The 19,723-nt window shown below is 36.7% G+C and overlaps 1 protein-coding gene across 1 annotated transcript in view; it reads left to right on the top strand.

The window, feature by feature from the left end:
* ADAMTS6 (ADAM metallopeptidase with thrombospondin type 1 motif 6) overlaps window positions 1-19,723 on the top strand; it is a 300,191-nt gene that overhangs the window by 199,377 nt on the left and 81,091 nt on the right. Inside the window, exons 12-13 of the mRNA XM_040452059.1 lie at window positions 4,198-4,343; window positions 6,429-6,492. Coding sequence (XP_040307993.1) covers window positions 4,198-4,343; window positions 6,429-6,492 — 210 coding nt within the window. The remainder of the gene's footprint in view (window positions 1-4,197; window positions 4,344-6,428; window positions 6,493-19,723) is intronic.

Genomic DNA, 19,723 nt, shown 5'->3' on the forward strand with positions numbered 1-19,723 from the left:
TATAAAATAAATGCACAGTAAAATTTGAGTATTATTTGATATCAATAATGCTAAACTTCCAACTTGAAAAATAGGTAAATTTTAAGATTTGGAATTTTTCCATGGGGGAAAAATCAATAATACATTGCTAGTTATTCTCATAGAAAAATAAATTCAGGCATAAATATTATTACATGGGGTGCCTGGGTGGCTCAGTCAGTTGAGTGTCCATCCGACTCTCTATTTTGGCTTAGGTCATGATTCCAGGGTCATGGGATTGAGCCCCACATTGGGCTTCACACTGAGTGTGGAGCCTGCTTAAGATTCATTCTCTCTCTCCCTCTGCCCCTCTCCCCTGCTGTCTCTTTCTCACTCTCAAAATACTTACATACATATATACATACATACTTATTGTTATTATTACTATTATTATTATCATTATACACAGCTACTTGTAATAACAAAAATGCAAACTAGAGATTATTTGGCCCAAATTGTGACTTTTGTATAGGTGAAGGCCTAACACAATTGGTATATCATTATACAAATGGTTGGTCTTCAAAATCAATTAAGCATGCTGTACACTGGCAACTGAAATATTTTCTGTCTCTCAAGTGTACATTATTTTTAGTTGCCCTTCTCCCAGGATTGGTACTGTATTATCAGCCACTACCTCTGGTTCCCCGTTTTGGACCTATGATTTTTTTTTTCTTCGTAGCAATTCCCATTGCCCAAAACTAACCATTTTTCTTAATGTCCTACTTTAATATTTATTAGACTTAGGGTCAGAATGTTCTGCCTTCTAGCCAATCAGGTTTTTCTCTCTCTTGCCTAATTTTTTTATGGACAAATGAAAATTAATTACCCAGCACTTCTCTCAATGATTCCTTTATGTTGTTACAACTACTAAAAATAGACTGAGTGCAATTATCATGGAAAGAAAGATGAAATTGACATTTTTTTTATCCGCCAGTATGTCTAGTTCCCTTACTTACGTGTAGTAAGGATCTGGACATGTGGTCCAGAATAGGACAAAAAATTCTATAATTTAACTAATGTATTTATTCAATAAATTTTTATTGTATGACTACTACATGCTAGGCACTGTTCTAGACATTCAGCATTTCTAATGGAATATTCTATGATGATAGAAATGCTCTATATCTGCTCTGTCCAACATAGTAGCCACTAGCCATATGTGACTATGGAGCCCTAGAAATGTGGCTAGTGGGCCTGAGGAACTGAAATTTAAATTTAATTAAATTTAAATAGCATATTTATTGCTATATAACAATATATATTTAATATATATGTATATTTCTTTAAAAACAGGCTCATAGATACAGAGAATAGTTTGGTGTTTGCCAGAGGTAGGGGTCAGGGTTGGAGATATGGGTCAACTGTTTTTGTTTTTGTCTCTTTAGTTCAAATAATGTTTTCAAATAAAGAATATTAAAAATTCAACAAATTTTTATAAAGCGAATTTATTTTAATTTTTTTAATGTTTATTTATTTTGGAGAGAAAAAAAGAGGGAGAGAGCATGAGCAGAGGAGAGGCAGAGAAAGAGGGAGATACAGAATAGAAGCAGCTTCCAGGCTCCATGCTGTCAGTACAGAGCCTGACGCGGGCTCAAACCCATGAACCGTGAGATCATGACCTGAGCCAAAGCCAGTCAGTCAACCAACTGAGCCACTCAGGCACCCCTCAACAAATTTTTAAAAAATGTTCAGAGCCATCAACTTTGGAAGAGATAAATGTACATCTATGGAGAGAAACAAATCTTCCAAAGTGTGCCTATTGATTTCTTTCTGCATTGTGGAAGATTTGTGTGGCCTTCCAAGAATTTAGTATCATCATCAGGGCAGGAACTTAGCTTTCTCTAGGATTTCGGAAGGTTATGAGTGCCATTCACACCACATTTAGATCTCTGCAAGTTGCAAAAACCTCGTTCCTACATGTGAGCGCTTCATTTTAACAGTAATATTAGCTAATTTAGCGTATTGAAGGTTTGATATGAATTAACCATTACTCACTTTATGTGCCCTACTAGATAGATGGTGTTATTGTTCGCATTTTACAGATAAGAAAATGGAGATCCAGAGAAATTAAGCAACTTGCCCAGTGGTTACTAGCATTTACAGAACTCTTTCCATGTATCAGATACTTTCTACACCCCATGTACCAGGTTCTTCACATTATCTTTATTTAATCTGCTATGCTATAGACTTTATTATTATTTACCTTTTTATTTATGAAAAAGCTCAGGTGCAGACAAATGAAATTACTTATTTAGTATCTCAGTTCTTATTCAGGTCTCAGTCCTCAACCATCATGCTATCCTGCCTCTCAGGATATATTTTGCTCAAATAACTTGGTCATTTGTGGGTTTAGATATGTTGCTGAACTTTCCCCTTCAAAGCATAGATGAAAAAAGAAAAAAAAAGCATGGATGAATTACCTAAAATGAGTATTATACAATGCTCATATTTTTTTAAATAAATAAATAGCCACATGTGCATCTCCTGGTTTTACATACTAATGAGAAGGGAAAAATATTAAAGAAGTAATTTGAAAAATAAAGAGTAATTTAAAATGTGTTAAGTGGTAAGAGGGAACTAAAACAGGAGGCTGTAATCTTTATTACAGTCTGGAGTTGGAGGAGGGGAGGGTGAAAGAGGGTGGGGAGGTACCCCATCTTCAGAATAAAAGTGGTCAAGGAAAGACCTCTCTGATGAAAGGACGCTTGACCTTGAGACCAAATGATGAGAAGACAGCAACATAAGTAATTAGGAGAAGAATATTCCCAGAAGGACCAGCAGATGCAAATGCCCAAAAGAGGGAACAAACTTAGTATATTGAGGAAAATAAAAGATTGCAGTGGTCTGAACCAATCTGTGCAAGACAGAATAAGACTGGAGAAGGAGGCAGGAGTCACAAAGGCCACTTCTGACCAGAGTTAAGGGAGGCAGGAAACTAGTGCAATTGTTTAAGCAAAAAGTGACATGATGTGATAACGTTTTGAAAAGAGCTTTCTTGAAGTGCTTACTAGAGAATGGGTTGATTATAGGTACAAAAAAAGTAGAGCCACAGAGACCAGGTAAGAATCTATTCCATTTGCCTATTTCATCTAAGGTGGCAGCCATGGAATGGTGAAAAGTGAAAAAATTCCAGATATATGGAAACAATGTAATAAACTGATTACTTTCTAAGCATTGCATATTACAATGCCTTCATATTTTAATATAAAGTTGATATTTTGTGTATCTGATATTACTGATAGTTATTCTAATAATGTTTTTTATCATTCATATAAAAAAAATGACATTCACAGCACCAGGTTGGTTTGTCAAAATTTGATACTTAAGAAAAACGCACCAATAAAAGCCTAGACATGCTTGGCTTAAAAAAAAAGATTTCATTTTTACCATATTCTGCAAATAAGATTTATCATGTTAGAGTTATGAGCTGATTATGTGATGTCTACGTCTCGATAAATTATTCCTGGCTTTCTACTTACATGCAGTATGTGTGGTTTAGTGCAGAGTAAAGCTGAAAGAATTCCAGTACACATGTTCATGCAGTGCTGTATACACATGGCTAGGCAGTGTATGTTAGAGTTTTTTGTACCCTGTCCCTAGTATCTTGGCATTACTTTTATTATGTCTGCAGGACTCATGTAGATGAAATGCCACAACACATTCTTTTACTATTGTAGCCTCAACCAGCCTTTTTTTTTTTTCTTTCTTTTTTCTTTCTTTCTTTTTTTTTTTTTTTTTTTTAATGTAAAAGCAATTACCATCATAAAAATTCCTTACTGGGGAACTTTCCATATTGCGTTATCATTCCATGAGTCTAATAATAGTGGAATAAAAAGAAAAAAAATAATACTAAAATATCTTAAAAAAGACTTTTGAGGTCTCTTTAATGAGAAACACTAGGATTCTGGAGGCAGAGAAATAAGGAAAAAGGAAGTAAAGTCAAGTTTTCTAGACTCCTGGTACATGTTAGAGATGCATAAATCATTGTCTAGCTAAAGATAATTTGCAAATCACATGCACCTTTGCCATTGTCTAAACACAGTTAAAGAACTCTCAGTCTGTTATCTATTGGAGAATGCTAATGCCTGTAATTGGTCATTGCCGGACCCTTATGTATTTCTAACCTGATAGCTCTATCTGCCTAAAAGCTAATTCTGTGTTTTCTGTGAAATCTTGCAGTGGTGTTATCAGGGAGATTGTGTTCCTTTTGGCACTTGGCCCCAGAGCATAGATGGGGGCTGGGGTCCCTGGTCACTATGGGGAGAGTGCAGCAGAACCTGCGGGGGAGGCGTCTCCTCATCCCTAAGACACTGTGACAGTCCAGCGTAAGTAGCTAAAGTAAGCCGGAGCCAACAAAAAGACACAGTTGGAATTGATTCAAAGCTGTGGTTTCACATGTTATCTGTAAAAACGTTTCACTAGTGAGCCAAGTGTTTGTCTTCTGAACAAGCAATAGGCACAGAGAAGTGGAAGAGCCTTGTTAGACAGACTTTCTTTTTCCCCCCACCCCCCCTTACTGTGTAACTAAAAATAAAAAAGAATAGCATTGTGTATCAATCCCAGGTATAGCCAGACTTTTAATCTAGTAATAATCAGATAGATTTCCTCCTCCGAAAACTACTGAATTATGGATGAATCCAGGTCTGGTCTTAGCTACATTACCATTATTCCCAGGAAACCTAAGGTCTTTTCACATGTCACATAAAATTATTACTGCTACATTAGTATTAAAAGGACCAATGAGAGCACTTCAAGGGTTGAAATGCCTTGATTCGCATCACAAATCACAATGAAAAGAATACTGCCCATGTGTTAAAATAGTTTCCATTCACATGCCCCTATTAATCATCTTCCGGAGCTGCCACCACTTTTCTCCCCGTGACTGTTTCATGCAGGTTGGACTGCTCCTCTCCCACCACTCCTTTTCTCCAGTCAGAGTCCCCTGGCATAAGGCCAGCCCCACCAGTATTCTCTGGTAGCTGAATTGCCTCTCCCTCCCGCTAGTGCCCATTACAGGTGGACTAAAGTCCCCCAGTTGGACTTTCCTGTCCACCTAGAAACTAAACTTCTCCTTAGCTGCTGCATATCAAGCGCTCCCATTTTTGTCTAGAGCTCAGGTTGCAGGCCTCCTTTCCCAACTAATGTTTGGTGCAGCATGGCGTTATATCACTTCTGCTTTTTTCTCCTTCCTGGGGTAAAAGTTGCTTTAATTTTTAATTTTCTCTTTTTAATTCAGGATCCCTCTCTTTGGTTCCTCCTCTGAACGTCTCTTTTCTTCTTTTTTATTCTTTTCAGCTTGAAATTATTTCCTTTTACACTAGTTTCTGTGTTTCCATTCTCCAGCTTTCTTTCCATTATTATCTTCCTGCTAAACAGAGCTCACTGTCACCCACTCATAAATCAGTCATGCTACCACCATCCCCACGCCCTTGTTTTTGTCTGATCAACCTATTTCTCCCAAGCTGATTTAGACGGGGCCATTTCTTTTCTTTCTTAGAGTCAGTATTCTCTGGTATTCAAAATATATTAACATGTAACTTTATTCCATTGATTACCAGTTAGCCAAAACTATAATTATACTTGATCTTTTCTCAAACAAGTACAGAATAATTACCTAAGTTCAACTGCAGGCTACTGTAATTAATAACCAAAACTATAAAATTCTATGATAAAAAGTAATATACTCAGATAGTTATAAAAGAAGTTACCTTGCCATTCGAAATAGCATTCCTGAATAATAGCATATGGCTTTACCTGATGTTAAATACTTTAAAAGTTAATTTATGTAAATCAAATATTGGGCATCTTACTTTTTCATTACTGTGAGTGTCATATGCAGTATTTATATAATGCAAAGCCATCTTGTTTTGAGATGTAATTTTTCTAACTTCATATAATGAGATAGAAATTCATTTCTGCATTATTTACTTTGAACTACAGCTATTTCCAGAGACTAATTTAGTATGCTCTTGTTTGTAGTTTGGAAAAAATAGTAAACTTACCACTTCCTACGTGGTGAACAAATAGCATCAGATTATATATGGCTTTTGTTGAATAAGATTCAAATGGCTTTTCATTATAAGTGAGTTTTAAACTCACTGTGTTGAACTGAGCACCTGCTTACTATGATAATTAGAAAATAAATTTATTTAATTGCATTTTCTTCCTAATGTAAATCATGACAATTAAGAGTCTTAAAAAGCTTTTCATAGCAAACTGAGTTAAGTTTTATGTTCAACAACCATAATCATCATTGTTAACAATCACCAGCATGACTATTATTTTAATAACTAATAAAATGTCAAATTTTGTATTTTCTTAAAATAAATGCTAATATGTTTTTGTCAAGCAATATATGTACTCTTTCTGTAGACAGATATATTCACATGTTAAACAAAATGTGTTTTCAGACCTTCAGGAGGTGGAAAATATTGCCTTGGGGAAAGGAAACGGTATCGCTCCTGTAACACAGATGTAAGTAAAACCAAACTTTGCTATGAAAAATTAGCTTACATTTCCCCTAGAGCAGGGAAATTTTTAAAACTGGAAGCTATTTGATCATAAATCCATGTGTATGAAGGTCACATGAATTTTTTAAGTTGTTAATAGTGAATGGAACCAACCTCAGGTCCAGCAATTCCATCAACAGGGAACTAGGGAAAGCTCCAACATGAAGGGCAAATACAATCTTCTCCAATAGGTACTAAGAGAGAGTCATAGGTCCCCCAAAATGTCTTGTTCCCCCAACACTCACACCTTTGCTCCCACTATCTTTTCTGAGTCCACCAGGATTAATCTTATTATACCCTTGATCCTACTTTGTGTTTGCCACTGTAAGAAACCCCAGATTCCCACATCATTCCTCGTGTCTTGCCCTCCAATTCCAAAAAGTTCTGCATATCACATCTTCTGTTACCTATCTCTGCCCAACTTTTGAAACTTCTGTGCCGTTAGGAATTCAAGATCCATCAGCAGCAAAAGTCCTTACATTCCGATGTCTCTCAATTTTCCTTCTCTTCACTTTGTTGTTCTAATGGAAACTGGCTGTCCTCTAAAGATACTTACAATAAACTTTAACCTTTTAAAGTTGTTTTCATCCTTAACTCTTGAATGAGTGGAAGTGGATTGACTATGCTTTTATATTTCATTTCTCCTTTCAGATGATTCTCCCTCCCTCTTATCTGAAAGCCACACCTTTTAATTTCACATCATCAGACTATTGCACACTATTCCTCACTGTCATGCTCTCTAACTCTATTCCTATCTTAATTCTTGGTTATTTCAAAATATGTGGATATTTTTCCAATATCATCTCTTCTGGAATTTTCTATAAACATACAAACACGCTGTTATTTCTCCTGTTTTAAAAGAACAAAAACAAAAAATCTGCCGGTTCTTTTCCCATGTTTTTCTTCCTTTTGAAACAAAATTCCTTAAAAGAACTATGTACTTCCATATCCAATTCCTCTTCTAATTTTTTCCTAAAATTGTTCTTGTCAGATTTTTGCCTCCATCATTCTACTAAAAATGCTCTTGTCTGGAGTGCCTGGGTGGCTCATTCAGTTAAGTGTCCGACTTTGGCTCAGGTCATGATCTCACAGCTTGTGAGTTCGAGCCCCACATCAGGCTCTGTGCTGACAGCTCAGAGTCTGGAGCCTGCTTCAAATTCTGTGTCTCCTCTCTCTGCCCCTCCCCCACTGGCACTCTCTCTTTCTCTCTCTCAAAAATAAATAAAACATTTTTTAAAATGCTCTTTTCGAGTCACAGATGACTTACATGTTGCTAAATCCAATAGTCAGTCCTCGGTGTTCATCTTACTTGATAGTCACTAGGCTTCCATAACACTACAACTTTTTGGTTGTCCTTTTCTTTTCCTACTTGTTTTTTCTCATTGTCCTTCGCTGGTTCTTACTCTTCTCTGACCTCTTAGGGTATCCAGAATCTAGTCATTGGCCTTTTTTTGTACACTACTAATATTTACCTTGGTGATCTCATCCAGTTTCATTATTTTTGACAGCATTCATATGCCATTTGACCCTCAAATTTCTATTTTTAGCCCAGACTTCTTTTATGGATTCCAGACTCCTATCTTACCATTGATTAAACTTTTAATAGACATCTAATATTTACCATGCCCAAATGCTCTCTCTAAAACATTTCCACATACCTATACCTCCCCCATCTCAGATGTCAATTCCATCTGCCATTTTTTTCTTTCTTTTCTTTTCTTTTTTTTTTCTTTTTTCTTTTTCTTTCTTTTTTTTTTTTTTTTGAGTCATTCTTGATTCCATTCTCTCACAGCTCATACCCAATCCCTCAGGAAATCGCACTGGCTTTCCCTTCATGATATATCCTAGATCTGACTAGTTCTCACTGCCTCCACTGCTACCACTCTTTTTTGCACTGGATTTCTCTGAAGAGCTTTTTCAGTAGATTTGCCATTACTACTTTTGTTCCCTACAGTTCTCAATATATAAGAAACTGAGTGAGTTAGATTATATCCTTTACTCAAAACCTTTCAGGGGCTCCCCATTTTACTTAAATGCAAAGTCCTTACAAAGGCCTGCAAAGACTATACAATCTAGCCTTCCATTACTTTTCTAAACTAATCTCTTCCTCCTTCCTCCTCAGCAGCTCTGCTCTAGCCACCTTCCTTGTACATACCAGGCATGCTCCCGCCTTTAGTACTTTTGCATTGCTTGTTTCCTTTATCTTATGGACTCTTCTCCCAAAATATCTACATAGATGACTCCCTTACCTCACTTTTATTCAACTGTCACCTTCTCAATGAGGCCTAGCCTGAATACCACATTTAAAACTGCAGCCTTCCCTGCTCCTTACAACCCTGGGACTCCTAATCTTCCTTACCCCGCTCTATTACCCCTCATACATACTTCCAAAAAGTAGCTTATTGATCATATTTACTTCTATGTTAAATTTGCATCTTGAAACAATTACTTGTACCTTCATTTACAATAACCATTTCAAGTTACCAGCATTATTTTTTCATTCACTCAACAAGTCATTGAGTGCCCTCTGTATATCAGACTGTTCTAGACTGAGAATGATAATCTGTGCTTTCAAGGGTCTTATAATTTCCTGGCAAATCAGTTTATTGCAGAAAAATCACTTATCTATGATATGATAGAATAATTATGGAATGCTTTAAAAGCACATACAACTGTCACTAGCCTAATTAAGGATTTAAGGGATTCTTCCCAGAGGAAGGTAAAGGTCTGAAGGGCAAATAGGAGCAGACCAGAAAAGAAGAAAGTGACCATGAGAGCATTCTAGGCAGAAGGAAAAGTAAGTGCAAGGCTTGGAGGTTAAAGAGGTTAAATGATCTTTATCTTGAGGCAATAAGACACCATGCAAAGACTTAGCCTCTGATTTATCCTCTAGATGAGAATAGGTTGGAGAAGGTGAGACTACAACAGAACAATAAACAAGTCAGAAAGAATTTGAGGGCACTGGTGGGAAACGCAGTGGAGTCTAAAGATGGCTAAGAGGAGAAAATTAAGGACCTAACTTCAAAAATCTATAAAAATCAAAGAACCAGTGTAGTAGGAAGAACAGGGGGAGGGAGATAGATGATGTGGGGATCAGAGACTGGAATGCATTTGAATTTCAGATATGACAAGTGAGACTGTTCTCAATGATGACAACTCTGCCAAGGGATTGCTTACCTAACCTTGGGCAGAGATGAAGGAATTCAAGGATCTTCAAAGCCAGGGAATTTGAGGAGTCTTCTATGTGGATGTTGAGGTCACTCACGATGATGTTAGAACTCAGAGTGTAGTGTGAGACTGCGAAGCAGGTACCAGACCCTTTCATAAATGAAGGAAAATGGCCACGATGGATTAGTAACAATGATGAAGCCAGATAGTGATTTGGATGAATAGCATGAATTTCAGAAGAACAGAGGTTTTACACAAGGGTAGAAAAAAAGAATATCTACTGTCTATCAGACTGTGTTAGGCAGGAGTGAGAAAGCCAAACCCATGTCTCAATTCACATCTGTTTCTGTTACGTGATTGTAGGGGCAGGCACATGTTTTGGCTCTAATAAGATAGTTACTGTAATATGAATAATGTACGATAAGTAAGAGAAAAAGGAAAAAACTGTGCCAGACATATTAGGCTTGTTGCTTTTCACCCATAAACTTCCTTTTAAATGCTCAAATTGTGGGGGCACCTGGGTGGCTCAGTCGGTTAAGCATCTGGCTTCAGCTCAGGTCATGATCTCGCAGATCGTGAGTTCAAGCCCCGCATCAGGCTCTGTGCTGACAGCTCAGAGCCTGGATCCCGCTTCAGATTCTGTGTCTCCCTCTCTCTCTCTGCCCCTCCCCCACTCATGCTCTGCCTCTCTTTCTCAAAAATAAATAAACATGAGATGCTCAAATTGCATAACCTGCTACTGGTGGCTTGGCATTTCTATTATTAGCTTTGTCTTCTGTTTCAGCTCTCAGCAAATGATACAGTTAACATGACTATATCATGGAAATACAAATAATTTTTTTTCATAAATCTAAGATTCTACTAGTTCAGAATATGTAACAATTCAGTTACCACACTGAAATTTATTTTCATGCTATCTAAGTTATAAAAGCTATCTGAGCATAAATTTTTAAGCTGGGGATTTTTAAAGCATAATCTAATATATGAAAATTTAAACTTTCAGAACACATAGCCAGCACTGTCCAAGAGAATTTTCTTTAGTGATGGAAATATTCTATATATGCATTGTGCAGCTTGGTAGCTACTCACCAAAATTGCTATTGGGCATTTGAAATGTGGCTAGTGTAACTGAAAAACAGAACTTTTAAGTTGAATTAATTTATATTTGAAAAGCCATATGTTGCTCATGGCAACTGTACTAGGCAGCACTGAGCTACACAGTCTAGCTATGCAATAGAAAAATAACTGTCACAAAGAAGATTGTAAAAATTATATATAAAATTCTCAAAACAAATCAGTCTTAGATCATTTTGCAAACAAAGGTAGAATATTTCCATTTTTGGTAATGATAGAGTAAGTTATTCTGACAGAACTCTTTTTAAAAAATTATTGAATAAGACTTGTTTAAAACATCACTTTAAAACCCCCAAAGAGCTGACAAGATAGTGAGGGAAGTTCCTGAAGGTCTTCTTTGAGAAGGGGGAATTCAAAATGTAAGTGGAGCATCGGAGCACCTAAAGTGCTTTTGCCCTGACAATATCCAGAGGAAGAGAAGAGATAAACTGCTCCTGTGTCTCTTTAGTACTTATAAGGAAAGTTTTTCCCAAAGCTCCTCCCACCCTCCTTCTGATGGACTTCATGTTGTATTGGCCTGGAGGCCTCATGCCCACTTTTGAACCAGTCATGGCCAAAAACAGTGGGATTACCATAATTAGTTTAAACTAATCCAGATTTGCCCCGAACATGAGGTTAAGGTCACCTTTCCTGAGAGGTAGATTCCTGACCAAAAATTAGAATTCTGTTAGCAATAAAGTAGAGACTGTAGATCCTGGGTACACCACACATGTCTGCCTCAATGCTCTTTTAGTTTCCATCTTTACTAGTGAAGTAGCAGCAACAGAAGTGGTAGTGGTAGTGGTAGTAGCTGCTGATAACATTTATTGAGCACTTACTATGTACCAGACCCATTAATTTCACCATATTTTCTTCCCATTCTGAGAGTTCTTCTCCTTTTCCTAGGCAGTGAGTTGGCTTGCTGAGATATTTTGAATTTATTCTTTCAACATAAATCTAGAAAAATATGCTGACTTAAAGTTTTGAGGGGCACCTGGCTGGCTCAGTCAGTAGAGCATATGATTGGATCTCGGGGTTGTAAGTTTCAGTCCCACATTGGGAATAGATATCCCTGTATCGGGTTCGCTGCTGTCAGCACGGAGCCCACTTCGGATCCTCTGTCCCCCTCTCTCCCTGCCCCTCCCCCACATGCACTGTCTCAAAAATAAACATTTAGAAATAAGTTAATAAATAAAGTCTTTGAAAAAAATAAAAATAAAAAATGAAGTTTTGGTATACTCTGTTCTGCAATACTTTGCCTCTGCAATACAAATTAGCTCATAAGTGATTGAGTCATTTTGTGGCATAGTTTTTGCCACTAAGTGATACAACAGCTAAAGTCAAACTACATTGATACAGCAGAATGGTACAGGCAATTTATACTGTATATGATGACCATTCATCCCACATTCTTCTTTTTGCTCAGTTTGGCCACATGCTCTGTCATGGAACTCCTTATTATGTGTTTCTGCCTGGTCTTTGTACATTGGCCTCTTCTCTTTATAACTTAGCATCCTCAACCCTTTCACATTAACTTATTTCACTTTTTTTTTTCTTTTTAGAAGATAAAGTCCTATGTTTACTTCAGGATTCCTTTGTTAGGAATTTGCCATGCATTTTTAAAACTGTGCTAGTATTTTATTAGAATCTTTATTGTTTTTGTTAGTTTTCTGTCTTTGACTTATCTGCTTCTAACACTATTTTTCTCATATACCTATTATTTTTAGTATGCAAATTTGCAGAAAGAGGATTTTTCAAGAATTTATGTGTTATGTTATAGCAGAAACTTCTATATTTTAAAAAACTGTTCTAAAAGTTTCTATTATATAGACTATAGGAGAATTTCATGATAAATCCTAAAGAGTGAATTGATTGTAGTTAATACTGAGTCACGTAAGCAAGACCTCAGTATGTTCCAGTAAGCATAGAATGGGTGTTACTTTGGGGGTATTATAGAGCTATTGTGTTTGTATCCTTTATGTTAACCTTGGTACTTTTCTCTAAATATACAATGGTTTTAATGTTCTTTTTTTTCCCCCTCTATAATGTGGGTGTCTGTTATGTGCGAGCTACCCTATTTTAAGGAATTCCAGAGTATACTTGTCTTTATCAGAACAGCCTCCTACCTTAGTACATATTTAACATAACTGAATACTGGGCACATCAATTTAGTGACATTGTAAGCAATATGAGAGAAATCTTTACAATTAGTTAAAATTAATCTGACAGTCAAGAACTAGGAAACAATTCATAAGCATTTTGGCTTGCTGTTTGTGATCCAAGAGCTCACTTGAGATTTAAATAAGGTACAAAGGATAAATTGAAATGATCCTGGAAGAATTTTCAAATCATTGCCCAAAATGAGATCATATCAGGAGTCAAATGGTAGCAACACCTATTTATGAATCTTCGAAGCTTGCTCTCTGCTGTTTAATTTATGCCCTTTTAAGATCTTACATCCTGTTCCTCATAGCTTATCGGTCTCGCATGTCTTATAACAGTCTTGACCTTCTCATTTCTGTGATTGGCCAGCTGGTACTATAGATTACCACTTAGTTCTTGTGTTTTTACATATCATAATTATTTATCATTATTAGTCATAACTCTGATTAGAGTTGCGTTAGCTTCATTAAAATCATAAGTGAAAAATAAAGTAAATTAGAAAATGCAAGAAAAAGGAAAATAATATTAGGCTGGGATTAGTACCTTAAATATGTACCATAATTCTTTCTATTTATTAATATGGGCCACACATTTTGCTCTGAGTTTCCTAGTGACCTGAATAAAGAGGCTAACACTATCAGTTCTAAGGTAGCCATGATGAAAGGAGATACATCACAAAGGAACACTTTACTATTTTAAAGTTTTGATACTCCTACAGGGATCTCTACATTAGTGAATCAGATTGAAATATGCAAGACTGACAGTCCTCTTTTTTGCTTAGGTTAGAGGACAAATTAAGACCAAGAACCTCTTTAGGCCAAGCAGTCTTAAAAAGTGGCTAGCATGAAAACAAGATAGCTACAACTTCTCCCCAGTGCTGATTTAATTCCCACCCCAGGCATTTGAAGGATAGAGGACTGGTAGAAAGACAAGAGCTCTCCAGTGGAAAAGGAATAATGTTTCCATTACTTCCTGTCCCATTTACCCCAGTTGCAAAGAAAAAGATCCCCGGAGATAGAAAAGGCAATTTATAAAAAAAAATCTCAATCTTTACAAATTTAAAAATAGGTCAGAAAATTGTATCCAGCTATAAAATTGGCCTGACCAGTTTCAACAGCAACCTAATCAGCTTAGAGACCAAAGGTACTGACACTTTAGACTCTAAGGCTGATTATCTGCATCAAGATGTGTTAGACAGGCATCTACATGATCATCTGTCACCCTCAGAAGCCTTCAGAAGCAGCTAGACAAACATGCTTTCTTTGATATCCATATAAGGCCTCAAGGACAGAATAGTACATGAAGACAATAGCTATAGCAGGAACAAATTAAAATGGTTTTCCTCTTGAAACTACTGAGAATCCAATTTTTACCAAAGACATAGTAGAATTGGATGAAATTGGGTCTCACCATTGTACTAGGAACTGCAGTAGAATATTTGAGATCATAAACTAATCTAAATAGAAAATAGACATGGCCCCTGTGAGACTTGGGTTTGAAGAACAGAATTTTAAGGAGGTCATAATGCCATAAAAAAGGACTTTTCTACATTTCCAAAAAAGAATTTCCTGGTGTTGCTTAGCTGTTCTCCAAAACCAAAAAAAAAAAAAAAAAAAAAAAAAAAAAAAAAAAAAAAAAAAAAAGTGCTTGTTCTTCCTGTTCTATTTTATTTGTGATTTGTGTGTCTGCTTGATAATGTATGTAACTGGCGGGGGGGAGGGGGGGGTTGGAGCATTGGGGGCAACCTGATGAAGTGGAGCCTGGCCCTGCAGGCAGTGAAAGAATTCACCCAAGGCAGAACAAAGGAAATAGTTTACTGAATACACCCCAAGGGAGGTGTGGGCAGGACAGCAAAGCAAATACTGTCTGCCACTAGGCAGTGCTGGGGGGCTCTAGTTCAAGGGGGAAGGTGAGGAGGTATGGAACGTGAGCGATTTTCAGTTTTTTCTTTTTTGGTACCTGTGTCCGGGTGTAAGCAATCCCTAGGTCAGCTAGGGCTTATGGGTATTTTGAGGTAGGTTGCCCATTGGGCTGTTTGTATGCAGCCAGGGGGTTGGGGAGCACTGTGGGCCCTTCTACTTTACACAGGTTTCTGCTGTTCAGGTTGGTTGCCTAAAAGTGGCCTGTACAACTGGAGTAAAACCTCTGGTGAAAAACCTAAGCTTCACGCAGGCTGGGATGGAAAGTCATATTTGTCTTTCATCTTAAACATTGCATTTCCTATATCTTATACATCAAAACTATACAAAATTATGGTGTCAAAAGGGTGGTCTGTGGTCTGTTAAAAAATGTAAGCATAGTGTGTAGTAGCTGGGTATTTTCTCAGCTTTTCTAGAGGGGCATGGTACCATGCAATTTTTTTCTTCTTCAACACATTGCTTATAGTCATTAAACGTGATATTGCTTTGGTTGTGGAAAATATAGCCTATATTTAAACGTAGAATTGTAGTGGGGAAAGTACGGATTGTGGATTCAAATAACTTAAGCTTGATTGCTCACTGTAACACTTGTTGCTATTTGGTTGAAATACCTAAGCTTCAGGGAATTCCTCTAGAAATAGAGCATAATTATACCAAACTTACAGGGTTGTTTGAGAATTAAAAGAAGTAACACATGTAAAACATCCAGTGCTACTTTCTAATACTTAACCTGTACTCAATACAGTGTAGCTATTAATTATAGACATTTTTGTTTCGAAGTAGATTACAAAAATTATGAAGTACTTGCAAATGTAATTAAATCTTCAAATCACTTTTATAAAGAGGAAGAATAAGTGTTGTGTTTTTTGGTTTTTTTTTTTTTAAGTATTTTGAAATTAGGTGCACTCGGGTGGCTCAGTCAGTCAAGTATCCAAATTTTGATTTGGGCTCAGGTCATGATCCCAGGGTCCTGGGATAGAGTCGGGCTCTGCACTGAGTGTGGAGCCTACTTAAGATTCTCTCTCTCTCTCTCTCTCTCTCTCTCTCTCTCTCTCTTTCTTTCCCCTCTCTTTCTCTCTCTCTCTCTTTCTTTCCCCTCTCTTTCTCTCTGTCTCCCTCCCTCTCCACCCCATCTCTAAAACAATTTTTTTTTTTTAAATGAGGGACTAAAGCTGAGCAATAGTCTAGTACCAAGGAAGGGATTCAGTGAAGCATAGAATGTCTAAGTATTGATCCAGTGCTCTCATAACAAACAGATGGAGCCCTTGGGGGGTGGTTGGGCAAGGTAAGCTTCTCTGAAAGAGTTTGGTCACCTTTGACATTGTCTTACTTCCAGTCTAACCTTACCCTGCAGCAGAACCAGATAGCTGAGAACATTCTGAACCTACAGACCTTGCCCCCAGGGAGAGGTGTGGGGTAAGTGATAACAAGGTACAGAGTGGATCCATTAACAGTGTTATAACCATGTCCCAAGTTATAATTACAAAACAGAGATGTATCAAACACTGCATTTTTTATAAATGTTTTATATAATATTTATTATATTATTATATACATGGCAAAAGAATAACAGGAGCTATGTCATTACTCTTTAGGTTAGTATGAACTTGTGCATTGTGTTTTGAAAAATAAGGACTAGCTTTTAGACACAGAATAGAGCTTGCTTGTTTATTGTGTTTCTAAAAGGGATGTTTTAAAAATTACGAAGTAAATGTTTGTTTCCTAATGATGTGATTGGATGTAAGGGTTCAGGTGCAGACAGATAAGAAAGAATTCTTGAGATGTTTTTGGTGCAAAAAAGGTGGTTTTTAGTAAAGCATGGGGACAGGACCAGTGGGCAGAAAGAGCTGCTCTGGGAATGTGAGGAGCTATTAATTATATACTTTTAAGTTGGGAGGGGTAGAGACGAAGGAGGTTTCCAAAAGATTTTCATAAGTTAAAAGAAGACTTAGGGGATCCCGGAGGCCTAGCTATTGTTAAGCTAAGGTTGTTTTTTCCTCTAGCCAGGCATTAACATTCAGACAGTTGGGAGTTCCTGCAGAAATGTCAGACTCTGCCTGTCTCAAGTATTTGTCAATGGGCTGCAAGTTAAGGAAATTTAATTTTATCTACATTTCTTTCGCCTTTGCTCTCTGCATCACTAACATTTTAATAGGCTTAAGGGAAAAGGTTATGCTATGTTCAAATAGCATTTTAATTAAATTCAGGCTATACAGAAAAAGCTTTAAGTTTGAAAACTTGTATAGAAGATTATGGTATCAAACATGACAGCTAGATTCTAGTTTGTCTGGACATTATAGGTTTATCGGGCTTTTGTTTCTTTTTGCTTAAAAGTAAATACACAGTGAAACTATAAAAAAAATCAGAAATCTTTGTGGGAGAAAATATAAGAAGGTTGAATCAAAAGTAGTTGAGATGATTCACTGTGTGCATTGGACACTACATTTAACTTTAGTGAGATAATCATACAGTGCTTGATAACCAGGAAATCAGGAATCTTGTTTGCAACCTTTAAGAGAGGGTGTAGAAGCAAGGACTTTGTTAGCCCATGTGACACTGTGTGCTTTAGAAAGGGATGCCTGTTTGGGTGAACAGATAGAAATGTGTTCTTTCTTCACAGTCCATCGTCAAATACACGACTTGCTAAGTAGAGCAAGGGGCTGGAATCTAAATTGCATGTATTCTCCTGTAACTAATATAGAGTATATAAGAGTATAGTGGTATAAATAATAGAGTACTGGTATAGAGTATATTGGTATTGAGGGTATAGAATATATGAGAGTGTATTGCTATCCTGGAGAGGGAGTAGAGAATTAAACTTGGGGAGTGTTGAAGTATGGTCTGGTGTGATAGCGAAGAAGCAAAAGTGCATTTAGTGTGGAAGCAAGAAAGGAAAAAGCAGCAGAAGGTGAGAAGGGCAATAGAGAAAAGAAATAGAAGAATAAAATGCCAATTTTGCTCACGTTGCCATTTTACCTGAGGCTGTAAGAATCCTTGTATCCTGCCAGCCTACTTAACTTCTTTAGGAAGAGGAAAAGAATGGGAAAGGGGTAAAAGAATTTTCATGCTGGGTTTTCTTCTCACACTATATTACCCATAAGATATAACACAGTATTTGCGGATTTTTCTCATTTGCAAGACATTTTGGGATGTATTTCTCTTGAAGTTAAATGGCATTTTGAGTGTATTTTGCAAATGAAAGAGAGAAGGCACAAAGGGCTTCTGGGACTTGCCAAGGTCACCCTATTCTTTGGGACAAAACTGGGATTAGAACCTCAGTAATAGAACTGCCACTATGAAGTTTGTGAGAGGAAGCTGAGATTTCTTTCTATAGCAACTTTTATGGCCCAGTGAATTATTTTTTTTTAGATTTATGTACCAATAAAAAGTATTAAGTTTAGTAAAAAAAAAAAGATGTTTTTAAACAATCAGTATAATTGGGAGCATAAGATAGTCTGTAGAACGTGCTAACACATTCTAACGTTACATATCTCTGTAGAAAGAAAAGTGCTGATAAAGATGCTAATATTAATTTTTTTTATTTCTTTGAAAATACTAAGATCAAAAATGCTGAGACCTGCAGCTTTGCCCTCTGGATTTATGTGGGGTCCTGCTGGTTGCTTTTTAGAAGGAGAGGATGCCTGATTAGTGTTAGCAACAGGAGGCTGAAAACCTGTCAGGCTTTACATAAAAAATTGGTTGCTTATGCCCACTGTTTTCTGTTAGAGTTTTTGCATGGTGTCAGCATTTATTACCTTTAAGTAATGTAAAAAGCATTACTTCTTAAACGCTTTACTCAAACGCTTTATTAAAAAAACACTTTATTCAAAAAAAAAAAAAACCAAAAGAATCTACTGTATGTAATTTTTCCTTAAGAAATTACTCTTTTCCTTGATCACTCTGATTCTTTGGAACAAGAATATACAACTCCTACTGAGCTAATTTCTAATCAACACAAATCCAGATCATTCACTGAAGGAAGCATTGAAATCAGGAAAACAGAACACTAGCTGATATAGTCTAGAAGCAGAAAGGCATGGAATAAAGTCTACTACAGTTTCCTTAAGCCCTTCGGTCCTCGCTGCTATTCTATGAACATCCTTAGTACAGTCTTGCTTTAGGGTCTTTTCATTTACTGTTTATTTTCACTCATGTGTATGTAGGTGACTCCCTCAGTCTCCTTTAACTCTCTGCTCAAGGGCCACCTTGTAAGAGAGAATTTCTCTGACAATACTATTTTAAAACAACTTCCCTCCTACCTCACTATCAGTCCCTTCACCCTGCTTTATTTTTCTTCTTTCTCACCTCCAACTAGAGTGAGCTCCATGAAAGCAGGGACCTAATCTATTTTGTCTATTGCTTTATCTCTAGAGCTTACATCATGTGTGACACATATTAAGCAAATAAATGTATTTGCTGATTAGAAAAAAGACATTTAAGGCCAGTTCTTGGTGGCTGGTTTTAAGAGGACTAGTGATAAGGTTATGATGTGCCCATAGGAAAGCCATCAAGGTCTAGATTCCTTTCAGTTAGGGGTAAGATTGTTCCGTGCAGATCCAGAAGAAAGGAGCAAGACCCCTAGGTTATAGGGGGACAGATTTGGGTTAAAAGTAAGAAAGAACCTGATAGTAATTGCAGCTCCTGAAAAGTTTTTTATTTTTCTGTTAGATGCTTATATAGATTGTATGACCACTTTGGGGAATAATTGTAGAGGAGATTTAAGCATGTTAAGCAACATAGTTTATATTCTAACATTTCTCAAAAGTATATGATTCTGTATTGACTCAAAAATAATCACTGAGTTTGGTTATTCTTCAAAGTGCTACTAGACAT

This window comes from Herpailurus yagouaroundi, unplaced genomic scaffold (genome assembly GCF_014898765.1).
Source record: "Herpailurus yagouaroundi ecotype Mexico unplaced genomic scaffold, PumYag 29, whole genome shotgun sequence".
NCBI classification, from domain to species: Eukaryota; Metazoa; Chordata; class Mammalia; order Carnivora; family Felidae; genus Herpailurus; species Herpailurus yagouaroundi.